The following is a 17687-nucleotide window of genomic DNA, read 5'->3' as shown; positions in this document are numbered from 1 at the left end:
ATGCTTTATTTCCATCAGCTGTTAAGGTGGCTCCAAAAGCACAGCGACTGTACCAGGAGGTGTAGGCAATGCCAGGGGTTCATGGCCTTAACTGAAGGGACACTTCTCAGAGTGTGTCATCAGCACCAAAACAGTGCATGGAACCAGCCGTGCGAAAAATGCCTTCAGGGAAATGGCGTGTGCAAAGCAAATGACTTGTGAAATATCAGTCCTGTTTCCTCCAGAGACAGCTACCTTCTTAAAAGCAGGGGGGTGGCTGAAACCTGGTTCACAGCCTCAGCTGTTAAATCTGAGGATATTGATTAAAAGAGAAACGAAGAAAGTCAACTAGCTGGTCTAGTGCAAGCTGGCTAACGCAAATAACCAACAGGCCATCCTGCAGGACCACAGCACTCCCGTCCGACGGTTTCCATCCAACTGCCTGGCTGCTGACGCAGCCTCATGCACTGCAATGCCACTGGATTTGCCATGAGGAATCAGTTCTCCCTATCACAGAAACATAGTCTGCACTGCATCGCTCAGAAAAAAAAAATAAATAAATAAAAAAAAGGACAATAGTAGAGTCCAGTGGCTATCAATAAAGAATAATCTACCATCATAAATAGGTAAGTAGATGGATGTCACCAGCAGGTTTAATCAGGTTTTCTTTTTTCCGCCCATGCTGGCACATAAAAGCAAGTGCTCACATCAAAGTGGCTCCAAGAGCAGGGTGAGGGTGAGGGCCTGTGGCAATCAGAAGGATGGCTGCAGCTCGTGCACGGCCTTTATTCCACTAGCTCCACTGAGATAACGCTGCGCAGCATACCCAATAGTTAAGGCTGCTGTTAATCAAGGGCAATATGCAGCACGTTCAGAGGTATACCTCTCCTGGCAGATTTTGTGCTTGTAACGAGGGCAGATTCGAGGCCTCACTGCTTGTCGACAGCCGATTCAGAAGATCTGACGAAGGAACCCATTACAAAAAGTTTAAGTATGTTCTGTGGTAACAGCTGCACTGCCCAAAACGAATGCGTGATAAAATCAGCACAAAGTTTTCACGGTTATTTAGGAGGGAGCAAGCTCTGTTACAGCAAAGCTTATCATACACTGCTGCTCAGGGTGGTTTTTCGTTGGTGGTGGTTTGCTTAAATGACAAGTGAGGTATTTGGAAAGGCTCAGTGCAAGGCATACAGAACTTTATGACACTACTTAGTTCAGGCTTCCACGTCAGGCCATGTTACATGCCTTTAAACTGCAGGTAACTGGTGGCTTACAGCCATGAACACGCTCAGGAAGAGATGGCTAAGTGTTCTCCTCAAAATGTGCAAACTGCAAGCATCATCCTGTATCGTTTCAAGGAATCCAGAACAACTAGAAACTTTTCAGATGTTTTTCTCCCGAAGAAATAACCTGATACACCCAGAAATCTTACAACAAATACCCCAGTACTGTGGAATACCAGCTCCTTCTTGGGACAGCATAAGACCTCAACAGAAGGTAGTTACATATACACAAAGACCTCAAGACGCTAGCCAGCGATGGGAAGACATGAGGTGGAAATTTCATTTCTATTCTTCACTGCAGTTTTTAAAACACCATATATTTGGGGACTGTACGCTTTTCAGAGCACTACAAGAGTCTCCTTCAGGTACAACACACACAGAATGGGCAGTCCAGCACCAGTTTTCTGCAAAGAGGGAGAGCAATCTCTCACAGGAAATCAATAAAGCACATTATTCTAGCGTGCTCCTACTGTAGCTGGAGAGCTCGCTAATGGAGGGCTTTCTGGTACCCATGAAATGCTCTGAGGCACCTTGAGGTTTATCAAATACAAAACCCCAGAAAACTCTCAACAGGGCTGGAAGCGAACAAGCATTACTTTTTCTTAAATAAGATGTTGAACTTGCCTAAAACTCCAAGTAAAAGCTTGCATTCATCCCTTTATACCAAATCTAGTTAAATACCATGGTGAAAAGGTGTGATGAAACCCTGAGTGAGCATTGGACTACTTCACTCTGAGACTGCTCCCCCAGGACTGGGAGCAGGCAAGCGATACAGCCAAGAGCATAGGTCCCAAGAAAAGCTGCCAGAGCAGCTACAGCTAAGAATTGAGACTGCACTTCTTGAAAGATTTGCTAACTGGGAGTTGGTGGTGGTGGAAACACCACCAGAATTAAACAGCTGAGCAAGGAAATGTTTTCCAAGTGTTTAAATCCAACTGGGCTCAGAGAAACATGATTTTGCATATATTCTCTGAATAAGTCAGCTTGATTCAAAAATATGAGACCACTGACTTTTCCTCCAAACTGAAGCAAACTACATGACTTTACTTACTGGATGAAGGTTCAAGGCAAGAAAACCAAAGATACTATTACAGGGAATCAAGATTCTACAGGTCGTAAGACCACTCCTATATCGCAGCTCTCCTTCTGCTTACCTAAATCAACTTCAGTTACCCTGCAGTTACCTCTTCGGACCCTTCATGTCTCCGCAGGTCCAGACAGAGGGCTATGAAGATGATGAGAGGGCTGGAGCACCTCTGCTATGAAAAAGGCTGAGAGAGCTGGGGGTGTTTAGCTTGGAGGAGGCTCTGGGGAGACCTTACAGCAGCCTTACAATACTTAGAGGCCAGAGAAGAAAGACAGAGACTTTTTACAAGGGCATTTAGTGATAGGGCAAGAGGTGAGTGTTTTAAACACACACAAAAAAAAAGGGGGGGGGGGAAAATTTAGGTTAGCTATTCAGAAGAAATTCTTCCCTCAGAGGGTGGTGAGGCACTGGCACAGGCTGCCCAGAGAAGCTGTGGATGCCCCATCCCTGGAGGTGCTCAAGGCCAGGCTGGATGGGGCTTTGGGCAGCCTGGGCTGGTGGGAGGTGTCCCTGCACATGGCAGGGGATTGCAGCTGGGTGGGCTTTTACGGTTCCTTCCAGCTCAAACCTCTCTGTGATTCTGTGTTACTGCAAAGTGCTGTTGATGCTGTCTTGTTATACAACTGACCTTTTTCAGCCCAGCTTATGTTGGAGTATATATAAAAAAAAAAATAAATGCAGAATGCATTCAGAAAACCCTTTACTTTTTAGATTATCTCTGCTAAAAGGCCTACACAGGAAAGGCAAAAGGCCATTCTGTGCATTTATTCACTGTCCCCTTGCAGTCAACTCAGAATCGAGGAGCTTGTCTCCCCTTGAAGGGCACTGACCATTTCAAGCCCCTCAACTCAGTTGACTCCAGACAGAAAAAGAACAAATTCTGTGTGCCTGAATGACTGTAAGAACAGAAATACATATTCACACAATGTATTTTGAGATTGCAGAAGTAGCATAATCTAAAAATCAATATCCACAGACAGTAAAATTGGGTGCTAATCAAGCAGCTGCAGCATTATTCTTTCCTCCCCCCCACACACCTTTTTTTTTTTTGCCATCCTCCAGGTGTTAAAATGGGTTAAGATCACCACAAAACATAACGAAGTCACTGAACATTTTCAGGTTGCAGTGTGGAGGGCAAAACTTAACAATGAAAGGCGTGCAAAGAATCAAGAAATAACTGGATACAGATGCAAGGAAGCACAAGGACAAACCTTTTAAAGGAAGCCTTAAATGTCTGCACTATTGGGTTTCAAGGGCTTTATTAAACTTTTCACCCATGCTACAAACAGTCTAAAACAAAGAAGTTAGAACAAGAACTACAAACATTTCCTCCTGGGCTTTTGAGATACTATGATCGTTTTTTTTTCAATGAATGGATATTACAAAGGCCCAGGGAAATAAGATGTTTTGTTGCCACGAATTTAATCTAAGTAAATTAATCATAAAACAATAAGAAGTTAGTAATGCAGATTAATTTAACAGCAAATTCCTATATTCAGTTCTATGTTTATGCAAGGCCCACTGTTAAGAACAAAAGGCCACAACAGCTTTGAGAAGCATGCTGGAAAGAATATGTAAGTCATTCTAGTTGGGAAAGTTTTTGCTGGCATGATGCAGCAAACAATCCAAGTTAAATATGTAAACATATTTACCCCAGATTATGCTATAGCAGTTCAGTGACTCTGAAGAAATAAATGTGTAGCTATGTTACAGGTTGCCAGTAAGCAGAAGTCCATTACCATAAAGTCAGAGGAGACACCATCAGTGGCACTCTCAGGCTGCCACAAATGAAGTGATTAGAAGGGAGGGCAGCCTCACTCTCATTATTCTAGCTGATGTACCTCAAAGCAGCAGCAGCAAGTATGCTGTTCCTAATTTTAAAAAAAGTTTAGCTCTCTGGCACCTGTTAGTATTACAAAACAAATAATCCTCTTATACCTGCTAACTGCAAAAAATACCTTGGATTTGCAGGTGAGTCTTACCAGGAGTTTCAGTAGTACTTTTTACAGTCTCCAACAAATTTATTCAAACACTCTGAATAGCTGGCTGTAATATCTACCCTTCATTCTCAGCACGCAGACTAATATTCAATGTACCTTTCAAAGAAATACCCAATAAATCCCAATTTTGAAGTACGTTGCTACAATGACAGTAATTGAGGCTTCTCTTTCTCTCTCTTTTCACACCCCAAGTGAATAAATAAATAAAAAAGATCCACATCTCAGATCACAAAGTTCTTCTAAACGTTGGGAACACACGCTAAAAATGACAGCAGACAAATGTTGTGTGGGGAAAAAAGAAAAAAAGAACAAACTTCCAAATACATCAATTAAAACCAGTACTTCACTATAGAGCAGCTTCTCTGGAGAGCACCAGTAAAGGGACTGAACAACAAAGTTGTGAAAGAGACTAAAAACAGGCTTCTCTATTTCAAACACAGCAAACATGCCACAAATACAAACAGACATTGCAAATCTCAACATCCCGCTTACAATTCAATGATTAATGTGAATACTCCTAAGGCCGTGTGTATCAACAGTACTTGATAGGTAGCTTGTCATATCCTGTGGCTACAGGCAGCTTTACTTACTCAGGAAGCACATGCTGCAAGTTTCACAAATTGCTCTTTCCTCTGACAAATGACCAAAAATGTGGGCAAAAAACTGGGCAAAAAAGAGTTTATTCAGGCCACAAAAAGTCTAGCACTAGCACAGCGTAAGAGTTTGGCTGATCCATTCAAACATCAAATTCTACCTATCCAACTAAAACCTCCACAATTTGCTCAAAGACACCCTGCCTCGAAACAAACCTAGTGAGCAACCAGACGTTGCTTTTGCATCAGACAAGGATGGTAGTGGGACTGAAAAAGGAAGGAACGTGCCACCTGGAATAGCTTGTTCCTTGCCGCCAGTCACCCAAATTAACCTGCCTTTGGTGACGCACTGTGACACCACTCGTGGTTAGATGAACTCAGCACTGCAATTTAGTTCTTAAGTTTCAGTAGGCTGTTAACATATTTGCAAAGAATGGGAGCAATAATGGGGAAAAAAAAAAAAAAAAGGTGCTTCAATGTTTTCTGTCATGGAAGTTCTACTTCAGCCTGCAAAAGTCTCATAAAACTTCAAAAGCCCAAGGTGGGCATCAGATGATCCTTTAAATATATCCAAGACAACAGAACTATCTGGATAAAGACTTAGCCACTCCCTTCCCTTATTGAGTTAGAAGAGCAAAGTGTTAGATTTGGTGGTACAAATGTAAGTCTCTAATACTGAAAATTAGTTTTCATGTAATCCAATGCATGCAAGAGGATTAACAGACATTCATATTAACCATACCTTCATCTGAAAACACTTTTACAAATGTAAACTAAACGTCCTGGGTTCCTTCATGGTGTATCAGCACATACACAGGCTATGGTTATATTTGTTTCCAAGTAAAAAGCTGTTGCTAGGAGGAACAAAAACCGAATTTGATGCCAGCGGCAAGTGCAGGAAATAAAAAGGGGTATGTAATCCAAATGAAAGGAATGCATTTGGAAAGGAGGCTGGCAGCTACCGGAGCTGGAGTTTTGCCAGGCCATCTATATGTATTTATGCATATCAAAACAGACCAGACAGGTACAAATTTCGAGAGGTCACCTTACTAATGCAGTGCCTTCACGCACGCTGCGTGACGGTGCAGAGCCCTGCTCGACAGATCGTCACGCTGCTCACCGCCCACACGGTTGCTCTCTCCCAGGTCTCTTCAAGCACTCTCAAATGCACCTCAAGCCTCATGTTTCCATGTAACCCTGGGTCAGATTTCTGACTGACTTCCTCTGGCTCTGCCCTGCCTGCGGTAATCAAAGCATCACTGCTGTGCCTCAAGAGCTGCAGTTGGGTTGACGTCCTTCACGCCTTCCTTTTAGAGATGCTACGCCAACTCCTTTATATATACACAAAGTGAGTAGAACGTCTAAAACCCACAATACTTCAAGTTCTATTACTACCTTATCCTTTTCCTTATATTAAAGCTGAACAGCTACCCATGTATACCTTTGGGATCTAAAAGGCCATGATAAACCAGGTGAACTAAACATCTGTCAGAGGAAAGGATGCTGCATCTGACACCATCTGCCACTGCCAGATGAATGAGTTGTTCTGGAACTGCAGAAGCAACAAAGCCTCATTTCCCAAAGATTTGTTGCCTAACCTCCCTTCCCACAACGTGCTGGACAAGGTATGCTAGCAGTGGGACAAACCCAGAAGCACCTGTGCACTAGTTGGCAGTACAGCTGATGTCCAGCGACACAGACGATGGCCAAATTCCGCCTGCTCTGCCCTCAGCTGCGGCACAGGCTCGGGTCTCTCTCTTCTCTGCTCAGCTGCCAGTTTTCACAAAACTCCCGAGAACATCATTCTCTCTGAACCATCTGGTCAACTGCAGACAAATTTGTGAGGAGGCAAATCAGAAATGTGGGAGGGATGACAAAAAGAAGAGCTGTTAAACAAGGGGCTTAATCCCAAAAGGAAACCATACTACAAACACTAAAAACATTTATCTACGTACATGATAAATTATCCAAGTCACCAAATTACATTAAAAAGGTGTTCAATGGCCTATCCCAAATACCACATTCAAACACAACTGACGCTTGTACTAACCAAAAATACATATTCTGAAGGTTGGTGGTTGTTTTTTCCCCCCGTTCTGGCAAACGAGCACAGACGCTACAGACATTCACAGAAACTGCACATGCTTGGACTGTCAGGATGCTAGAAAACAAATGAAACTAAATAAACAGGGTGACAAAAAAAAAAAAAGACAGTCAAAATCCTGCCTTTTGCCACCAAAAAAACACCCCCCCACAAACACTATGTCATTGACCTACAGATTCAACTTTCCAGAACCCGCGTCCTCTCGGACAGCAGCACGCTGGCCCTGGCTTGCAGAACACTTTCTACTTTTAGTTCTACAGAAGTGAGAAGCAGTAATAAAGCTGCTAATCCTTCTTCTCCCCCTTTATTTAAATTACAAAGGTAGGTGACACTCTAAACTAGCTTAAACTATTAGATCCCTTACACAGGGCCAATTCCTTACCTTTTAGAAGGTTTTGAGATCATATTGTATGATACCACCTATCCTGCAAAGTAAATATTTGTGAAAAGCCATAAGGAAAATAAAACCCCCAAAATCAGCACTGCTGACTTATTAAACGTTAAAAGATTTAAATTTATTACCTTCCAATGATACTTAAAATCCCCTTCTTTTTTTACACACAGGTGGGGAGGTTGCATCTCTTCTACATTATTCTGCCCGGGAAACAGAGCCATTAAGTTGTCTGGTTCAGTTCTGATTCAAGTTTAGCTGTGAATTAAATGGTTCTTGTTTGATTTTAGCTTGCGTTAATGAAACTGTTGACCCTCGTTGAGCCCCTTCTTAATTCTCAAATAGCTTTAAAATAACTGAGACAAGAACAGCAAAGCGTGAAGCTAGTACTTTTATTAAAATATGTTGAGAACAAGGAGAATAATAACAAAACGTGCCATCATGCATTGAGCCAAATTTTTCCCTAAGCTCTCCATCGTGATACTGACCTCTTTCCTAAGCTGCTACTTTGCTTAAATGTTCATTATTTTGGACTGTTCAACACTGCACAACTTCTGCAATTTGCTGGCTATTCATATCACTTAGCTACTTTCAAAGTTCTTTACAATTGTCTCTGCAGCTGACAAACTCAAACAGCCAAGTATACAAAACTTCCGAGGAACCCCACTGCTAAGCTTTCATTAAAACGAACACTGGCCTTTTTATTCCCTAATCAACCCGTTTTCGGTTCACGATAGCCCCTCGATCTCACCCTACGCTTGATTTTCTTCTCTAAAGCAACTTTGCAAAAGGCACTTTTACAGCCCAAATAACAATAATCACAAGACAGCAGAAGGAGGTGAAGTTCAGTGACACCTTAACCACTGGAGCCCTGTCCTGCAGAGGACTGCTCTCTCAAACTGGGGCCATGTGCAGTAGTTCAACGACTACAGCAAAGCTGGCCGTGCCACCGACAGATGCAGGTCCTCTTTCCCTTTGCTGTCTGCTCCCATCTTCTTTCACCCTACCTGTACAGCGAACTGGGTTTGGGAGCTGGTGTGTTTTGTCCCTCAGTACTCCAGCAAGAAAGGCTGTGGGGAGTTTTTAGCGTGTCTCAGGGCTATGATGCAGATCATCACACAACCATTGCAGTATTTGGCAAGAACACTGAAGCAGTGGTGCAACCATGAGGCTGAAAGCCTGGGACTGGCCTTCTTCGGGGGCACTCCCTGCTCAAAATGCTTGTGGGGAGTAAAAATACAGCCTTGTATGCAAAATCCCGCACTGGTGTCATGGAGCATTTTTAGGAACGCAAACATGTTGGTCTTATTTATTTCAGTAATTGCACATACGAATGGATGGACTATTATCTCCAGTGTGGCAACTGCAAGAGCAGTGCAATTACATGCCTACGCAATCCTGCATTTGACGTGTCATCTTAAGCATTAGTTTATATTCCGCTGTAATAAACACGAGCAGATTACATATCTTGGAGCTGTATTTTGGCTCAGTTCACGCCGGAAAGTTACACCACTAAGCTTATATTCCATAAAGGATTTACTAACTGCCCTGTCTAATTAAAGTTGCACAACTCTTCAATTTTTAAAGTCCTGTTTTCAACGGCTTAAAACCTTGCCAAACTAACCTTTGGCAAGACGTCTCCATCCCTCACACACCCAACAGAGAAAGGGAAAGTAATACATCTACTCGTTTGAGCTGCATTCTAAAAAAGTAATTTCTCAGAACAAAATGACAGAGAAAAATAGGTTTTATTCCTGTCATAAAATTGTTTTCTCTAGTTTTCTTGAAAAGCTCTAAGATTTTTTTTTTTTTGCACTAAAGCAGTTGTACTAAACACAAGTGAGAAGGAGAAATTGCATCTCTGGCATCAAGGCATTGTCCCTGACACGTTCCAAATCCCCCCTTCACACACACTGCAGAGAAGTGGTGCATAAAGAGTTTAATGCCCTAAGATTCTGCTCTTCCTCCAAACCAGAGCTGGACAAAACCTTTCCTACAATTACTTCATGTAGTTCCTAAGACCCTACCATGAAGAAAAAAAAAAAAAAAACAACAAACAAACACAGAGAAAGAGAGAAAAAGAATGAGAGAAAAAACTACAGAGAATAGAGAGACATTTCTCAGGTATTCTTAGTCATATCCTTCCAGGCACTTACCCAGCAATGAAGGGAGAAGTACGATGACTAGCATGAATAGATACACTACAAACAATGTCAGGCCTAGAACTAGGAGGGATGAAAACACGTCCTAAAAATAGAAATCTTGGCCGTAAGCAGGAATGGAACTGCAGCTCAGAAGCATTCCACAGGCATTCCCAGAGTAAATAATTTCCCCTTCACACCTTTCTGTACGAGTACTCCTCAGTAACTTCACTCTTACTTTCCTTAGGCCTACCTGACAGATTTGGTATGCTTGCAACATAGTGTTTTATCCAGATCAAGTGAAAACACGGGAGCATAGACTAACCCACCCTAAAAAAGAGGAAGCAAATAGCAACAAACAACACAAATACCACTAGCAAAAAAATAACAGCATGTGCTTGTGCTTGAAGTTCTGTACCAGCAGGCAGTAGCTTTCTAAAAATAAAACTTTGAGAGCATTTCAATAGCTAATCTTTCAGAATGACCGCTTGTAGTTAAATGATACAATAGGAAAATAAAAGATGAGCATTACTGCTTTTGACACGCTGCTGATGCTAGACGAAGTACAAAGCAAGAAGTATGGCAAAGCCCATGTTCTGAAAAGGCGAGATGGGAATTTCCTGGTGTGATTTTAGATGTGGTTAAAATAGGTCAGGGGTCACTACACAGCACCCTTTACAAACACAGACATCACTTGCCCAGAGAAGGGGACAGTGAGTTCACTGTACTGCTCACCGCCTCTTACGCTAAGGCACAATGAGCCTTTGCTCTGTGGCCGCACCAAAACCAGCTCCAGCGTCCCTCACTCATTCAACTCCGACCTTTCCTTATCAAGGCAGCTCACTAGTTACACACAGACTTCCTCTTACAACATAAATTCAAAGATCCCAGATTGTTCCAACCCTAGCCTACGCCGCAGTCAGACACATCGGGGAGAGCTGCACTCAAGTCAGGGACTGCCCAGAAGCTCAGCGCTGGTCTCTGCCTGGTGCATTGCTTTCCAAAGCCATCAAGGCACATCGGCTATCATCACACATTCAAACAAACCACAAAGCAGGAACAATCTTTTTTCTTCATTTCCACAACACCGAAACATGACTATTTCCCCCAGCCGACTGCCCAGTCCTCGCAGTGGTGAACAATCCCCAAATATTACCAATTAGAAATCATACTGCAGGAACAAAGTGGGGTAGAAGACAATGGCAGGGGTGAATGCATAGGTATGCGTCCTGAAATAACACCCCCTGCCTTATTTGGTGCCAAAAACGTACTTTTATCTCATCTGCTGTTTTCCAACTCGTGTTGCACTTCCTGCCTGACGAGAGGGGCCCTGGCCATGCCAAGCAGCACTGACAGCACGCCTTGCCTGTGCCAGTGAAATGTTATCACAACCCCACCTGGATCTTACCAAAACATGCTCATTTGTAAAGGGTTTAAGGAGTTGAGTCTGTTGACTGATGAAACAAAGAATGTTTTGAATTAGGAGAAAAAAAAAGGGGTGATTGCTGAACAGGTTATACAGAAGAAGTTAAATACTGGTCACTACTTGATTTTATGTAAGTGCCTTACAATAGATTTCAAATTACTTGAGGGGAAAGACAACTAGAAATCCAAATCTCAGTTTTACTCTTTCAGGCTGAATAATCAAAAGGGATAAAATATAAATTCTCACTGCTTGACAAAAACAGAATATTCTTAGATACTATTTAAACGTCCTTGCTGGCCGGTACAGAATGGTAACAGGCAATACCATTTGATTAGTTCAGCTTTTTACCTGCATCACGATACCACCAAGCATCCTCACACCACTAAGATGCTTTCTGCATGGTGGCAGAAGTTTATTACTCTTCCTTTCACCACCCTGTCCAACTTTATTGAGAGACTTTGTGTGCACTGCCAAGAGGCTAAAACAGAAGGTAGCACTGAGTTACCCTCTACCTTCTTCACCGCTGGAGTACAAAATGCTCCAAGCACAACTCTGAAGCAAAGCCCCTCCGAGACAGACCCCATGTGATGTGCCTGGGGCCCGGAGAGGCAGAAGCTCCTGCAGACGGAGGACACTCGCCCATCGCCAGCTCCTTGTCACCACGGGGCAGGGTGAGGCACACGGAGCTGCTCCCCGAGCAGGACTGAGCTGAGCAGAGAGGAGTGAAGCATGAGATCAGTGTCACGATTATCAGGACTGCTGATGACTATCGCGGAGACTTATAATTGCCATTCCGCAACAGCAATGTCACCGGCTAATGATAACTGCTGCATAGATGGCAGGGGAAGACAAGAAAACAGTGCACCTAAGCATTTTTAAGCCAAGCGAGGTTTAATTCTACCAGCCCCAACTATTTTTAGAGACTTGATTAGACATAGGGATATTAAACTTTACTCAGTAGTAGCTACTGACCCGAAGAAGTTCCAGTTTAGAAGATGGTTGCTTTAAAAGGAGTTTTGTAGGTGAGCAGGGACTCATCAGAAATTCACCTCTGCAGATACGCTCCATCTCCCTCCCATTACATCTACTGTACTATTTAGGGGCTTTTGTTCTACTTGTATGTTAAATGACAAATTATAGCACAGAAGAAAGGCACTTGCCAACAAAAGCTCAAGCACTCTCAAGTTCACTTATTTTCAGGCTGCATCTTCCAACAAACGCAGGAAAAATATTGAGAAGTGTTATTCAAAGGTGCCTTTCAAACCACACTAACACGTAGATTCTGAGTGCCCTAACTGAACTGCTCCTACAAGGGCAATACAAAATACAAAAAGCCTTCAAAAAAATGGCTTACAAGAGTTCCAAGAAGGTCTTTCTGAAAACAGCTAAAAATAAAGTAACACCATTAGATATCTGAACATTCTTCATAAGAAGATACTCAGTTTTCCCTTTCTTAGGAAATACTATAAAGAGCACAGGAGCAACATATCCTTATCATACCCTGCCCTTGAAAAATCAAAGTTCCAAGTTCTCTCTCATATTTGTATCTTAAAAGGAAATATTAGGGAAAGGAGAATTTTGACAACCTCTCTTCCCTTTCCTTTCCCTATTTTGCTTGTCCAGTTATCTGCTACCTTTTTACATAAGATCAAGTGCACTGGCAAACAGAGACACCTACATTTATCAAAAAGCACAGATTAGAGCTGCTGTAACAGACACAGATCATGCACTTTCTCTAACAAATCCTCTGGGATCTTAGCACAAAAGCACAGGTTTATGCGGGGGTGGGGAGGAGAAGGGCAGACCTAGTTCATGAGTTTTCCTCAGCTGTTCTAGCACGATTCAGTGAAGTGTACCAATGATTATGCAACAACAGCAAAGCCCAGAAGGAAAAACTAACACTCACCGTATTTTCTTCATTTGCGTTACGCTCTCTCCTACATATTACATACAAACTTACATGGGGGATTAAAAAAAAAAAAAAAAGTCTGTCCTGAATCTAGCTTGCAGGCTGAGTTTAAGTCCATAATTATAGTTTAATGTCACTTCTTACTCAACAGATGACCCAAACCTGGAAGGGGAAAAATAAGTAAAAAATAAAAATAGAAACACACCTACAACACAAGCAAAACAGAACATTACCTCCAATTAAAAAACTTATTTAGCTGGCAACCCTCTGAATTGAGAGGGAAAAAAAAATATAAAAGAAAAAACAACTGACCAACCACTCCACCACACCAAAAAAAGAAAAATCCTTAATCTTCTGGATGAACCCATACATACCTATTATCTTCTGTTTACTTTCACAAAGATGGAATATATTGCAGCCTATCTTTGGCTTAGTCTTGGAACTGAAAACAGACAAGTTCTAGAGCAATGTCTCTTTCAGATACACCACTGTAAGTCTTAGGCACCAACTCTAATAAAGTAGTATTTCAGTCCTGAATTAATGTATGTCATACTCTATATGAAGAGGAGAGCACAGCAACAACATAAATCTATAAATCTATAAATCTTTTATAAATCTACCCATCTGGAAACAGACGGTCAGATTTCCTCTGTCTACATGTACTGCAGTCAGAAAGGTATCCTAGCCTTTCCAGGTCTGTTCTGCGTGTGGTAGTGAACACTGATGAGGGTAAAGGAAGGAAGGACAAAGAAACGAGCTATTTTTGCTATTTTGTAGCTTTTAGCATAAAACATGTTCATATCTTCATACCAAATAAGAAAATATATTCAAACTGAGACTTCATACTAGCGCTTGCTTAAAATCCTCCCCGAGTCAGAAGCCATGCTTTATAGTGAGAAGCGAAGAGAAGGGCCTCCTTACCCATACATCATCCCAGCAAACACTTCTGGGTAGCTGTTTGTAAATGATACGTCACATAAACATACTAGGACATTTCAAGACTGCAAAACAAAGGATTTCAAATCGTCAAGATACAGCAGCAACACCAATGAACAGATGCTTCAGGAAGTCTCTAGGATATGCAGATCATGCTAAGACCACTTTCCAAGCAATAGGCAAAAGAAACCACACAGTTCTGCAGTCAGCAGGAAAACTGTCCCAAAGAAACTGCCTTCAAAATTGACAACCGTATCGCCATGGGATGACGGCTTGAATTTTAACTAGCATGTTCGATATACGCAGCGTATCCTCAGGGTCGTATGCTGTACGACTTTAACGTTCCCGTTATGCCCATGAACTTTCCCATTTCCAATTAATATAATACACACAACACCTTGAAAATTAACCCTCCCTTCCGGGAAGATTTTTTGCTTAAAGGCATAAAGCAGACTTTTAAAAAATATACCTGCCACTGCAAATACTATGTGGACTTCTTTTAAGGAGCAAATATAAACAGATTTTTAAAACAGCATATCTGGAAAAGCTTGAGCTGTACCAGGCAAGGCAATTTCGAAGCAGTGCAACGCTGCGACAGTTCTAGCCCGGCAGACCAGGATCTAGCTTGCTGCTGCCACCATCTCCTTAAGAAGAACTGGAAGCTCACCTAGAGTATCCACAGAAACTTTGTGCATCTCGGAAAGGCACATGACAGGGTACCAAAAGGCATATTATCAGAGGCTTCAGCTCTTGTAGCCTAACAAAAAGAGCGCTCCGTCTGGGTCAACACTGACATTCTGACTAATTGGGAGTCTGACCAGACTCCAGAGCTGTGTGTTGCCATTCCTTTTTTTCCTTGTTTACATGGACAAGACCTGCGGATGCAGCCTGGGCAGAAGAGAGGGAAAGAATTTTAGGAGGGCTGTTCATATTTTGCACTCAGTAGATTCATTTCCTCCCCTTTCCAAGGTCTAAGCACATACAAAGATCTGACAGCTGTTTTCTCGCAGGAAGTGCAGTAGCCAGGATGAAAATCAGTGTATTCAAGGACAAGACTAGAGCCTTCCTTAATATTTCAGTTCAGTCCTTCATCTCGATGAGCCTATGAATGCTAACAAGTAAAAATAAGTTCAATAATCACTGCAAAACAAGCATGCAGGGGAGGGAGGGGGAACCTACAGGTTCTGTAATTAGCTTTGCTAGCAGTAAATGAAGAAATAGTATAATCAAGAAACACCGGGTATCGCTATTTCTGTGAAAAAGGCTGCTTCTGTTTCCCTGTTTCCCTCCGTTCTCAGGCAGCAGAGAAGACAGTTGCTGTTTCAAGGACCAGAAGACCTACTCTTTTGAGATGACCTTCATGCCAAACTTCTTAGCTTTGCGTCCTGACAGTTTTAAGTGGAGATGACTTAGAGATGCATGCACTTTTACAGGAAGTTTGTTCACACTCAGAGTTTGGCTCTAGCAGCTACACTCACTGCACAAACCAACACTGCTCTGAACAGACGTGCCTCCTTCACCTAATGCTAAACCGAAGCGATCCAGACACATAATGCCAAAAAAGCATTGTTTCTGATAGCACCAAGCATCGATTGAGAAACTCCATTGTTTAACACACAATAAATGTGCAGCTACAGTTTAAGAAACGTTTCGGCACGCTCGGCATCTCCGTGCAGAAGCACAATGCATCCGTGCAGGGCACCTGGAAGAGAAACACCCCCCGCGCCCCCACGCCACAACACCCGCGTTATCAGGCTCATCGCCAGCGTAATATCGGTACGTTCGGTAGTTAATAAGACGTGCTTACCTGTGTATCCTGCCCACCAGCCCCAGGAAGCCACCATAGCTAAAAGCCATTTAAACAACACTCCTTCGATATACCAGAAGAGCTTACTATCCAGCACTCGGAGCGGCTGCAGCACAATTAAATACAAGACGTAGGACGGAATAGCAACCAGGTTATTGGCGACCATAAAAGCGAACCTGAGGAGTGCTTTCAGCAAGGTACAGCCCACCCGCTGGGCCTGCTGGAAAGTCACGGCCATCCTCTTCACTGCGGGACCGTCCTGCAGGGGAAGGCAAAGGGGGGAGCAGGTGAAGGCTCCGCGTTGGGCACGGGGCACAGGGGGCTCCTGCCCGCCCGGCCACCGCCGCTGCGGGGGCACGGAGGCAGCGGGGCAGCTCCCCAGCTCCGCCCGGCGGCGGCAGCAGCCTCCCCGCCTCCCTCCTTCCTCCCTCCCTCCTCCTCCTCCCTCCCCGGCGGCGGGACCCCGGCCTCCCTCCATCTTCCCCCCCGCCTCCTCCGCGAAGGTCACGGGCGGCCTCTCGCTGCCCTGCCCTGCCCGGCGCTGCCGAGCGGAGCCGGGCCCCGCAGCCGCTGGCGGGGCCTCGCTCACCTCCGGCAGGGCGGCGGGGCGGGGGTGGCGGCGGCGGAAGCGGCGGCGGGGCTGGGGGAGCTGGGCCCGCTGGCGGTGGCGGTGGCAGAGGCAGTGGCAGTGGCAGTGCCGGCCGGCGGCTGGCGGCCGCTCATGGAGCCGGAGGCGGCGGGCTACGGCTGCTCAGCCCCGCGGGGAGGGAGAGGAGGGAGAGGGAGAGAGAGAGAGAGACAGGGGGCGGGCGGCGGGGAGGCGGGAGCGGCGGGCCGGGCGGGCAGGCGCAGACCGCGGGAGCACCTCGGTTCTCCCCAGCCGGGCCTCGGCTGCCCTGCCCGGGGCTGCCCTTCCTGGTGCTGCCCTGCCCGGTGCTGCCCAGCCCGGTGTTGCCCTGCCCTGCCCGGCCGCGCACAGGGAGCCCCCTGCACCTGTTGGGGCCGCTCGGCCCCCGGTCCCCACCCACGCGGGTGGGTTAGGGGCTGGCGACCCCCTTAGTTAAGGGATGGGGGCTCTGTGGGGCACGGGCACCTGCAGCTCACGCTCTGGCTTGGCAGGGCTCCGTGCTGTCGGTCCTGCCAAGGGCAGCAGCCAGGCGGTGTGTGCTGCTGGCTCTACAGGCATAGGTGCACAGGGTGTGCTTCGTATCCAGCAAAACCTTCAGCTTTTCCTCTCAGCCGTCACCTATTTCCTCTAGGAACGCGCCGCAGCCATCCCCAGGGGCTGTCACAGCGACAGCGGGCCCAAGACCCTGTGCCCCAGCAGGGCAGGCCGGGCCCCAGTGCTGGAGGCTTCGCAGCACCCTCCTCACAAACTGCTCCACACCACTGAGGAGTGTTGCCTTCCATGAATGAGGAGCATCCCTTACTGCAGTCCCCTGTCCTTTCACTGGGCACGTCTGGCAAAAAAATCTCACCCTTCTCCCAGTGCTGACCTCCTCCAGCCATCTCCAGGCTGACCAGGCCCAGTTTCCCCAGCTTGGTTCAAACATTGTAACGCTTCCACTGAGCTGAGCGGTTTGTGCACAGAATTTTAACTTGGCTTGATTGTCGGGGAACAGACACAGGATGGAACAAATAAATAAATAAATATACCTCAAGAAGGATATCTCTGCTGGAACATCTTTTGCACTGAAAAATAAAATTTTCAAACTGTAGTAGTTAGACTGAAACACATATCGCTTTCACATCCAAACCGTACTATGTGTAATGCTAGTCTACCGTTTCCCAGACACTGAGTCTTCAGAGATGGCTGTACCATCAAGGAAATTAAAACCAAACCTCCACTCCAGGGAGAAAACAAAGATGTTATTGCAGATCAATCTCATTTCAGAATTTGAAAACACAAACAACCAAATAATGTCATCGTGTTCTGTTCGAGCAAAACAAAACAAAATTGCTGACCTTCTTGACAAAAAGGACGAGTCTTGCATTAGCAGTTCCAACTCTGGGTGTTTTGCTCTGATACTT

General features: G+C 44.7%; 1 protein-coding gene across 3 annotated transcripts in view; it reads right to left on the bottom strand.

Annotated features, from left to right (window-relative positions):
* Positions 1–16446, bottom strand: part of LPGAT1 (lysophosphatidylglycerol acyltransferase 1) — a 66167-nt gene extending 49721 nt beyond the window's left edge. Inside the window, exons 1-2 of one of the 3 annotated variants that reach the window (XM_068676124.1) lie at positions 16246–16446; positions 15657–15915 (exon numbers count right to left, since the gene is read on the bottom strand). In XM_068676124.1, coding sequence (XP_068532225.1) covers positions 15657–15894 — 238 coding nt within the window. In that variant the 5' untranslated portion in view covers positions 15895–15915; positions 16246–16446. Of the gene's footprint in view, positions 1–14516; positions 14738–15656; positions 16080–16245 lie in introns of those variants that run through there. The other 2 variants (XM_068676123.1, XM_068676125.1) reach the window with 2 other exon arrangements.
* Positions 16447–17687: the final 1241 nt, after the last annotated feature.

The sequence above is a fragment of the Anas acuta genome, chromosome 3, assembly GCF_963932015.1.
Source record: "Anas acuta chromosome 3, bAnaAcu1.1, whole genome shotgun sequence".
Lineage (NCBI taxonomy): Eukaryota > Metazoa > Chordata > Aves > Anseriformes > Anatidae > Anas > Anas acuta.
Note: the sequence above shows the minus strand (reverse complement) of the source record. Positions and strands in the feature narration are given on the sequence as shown.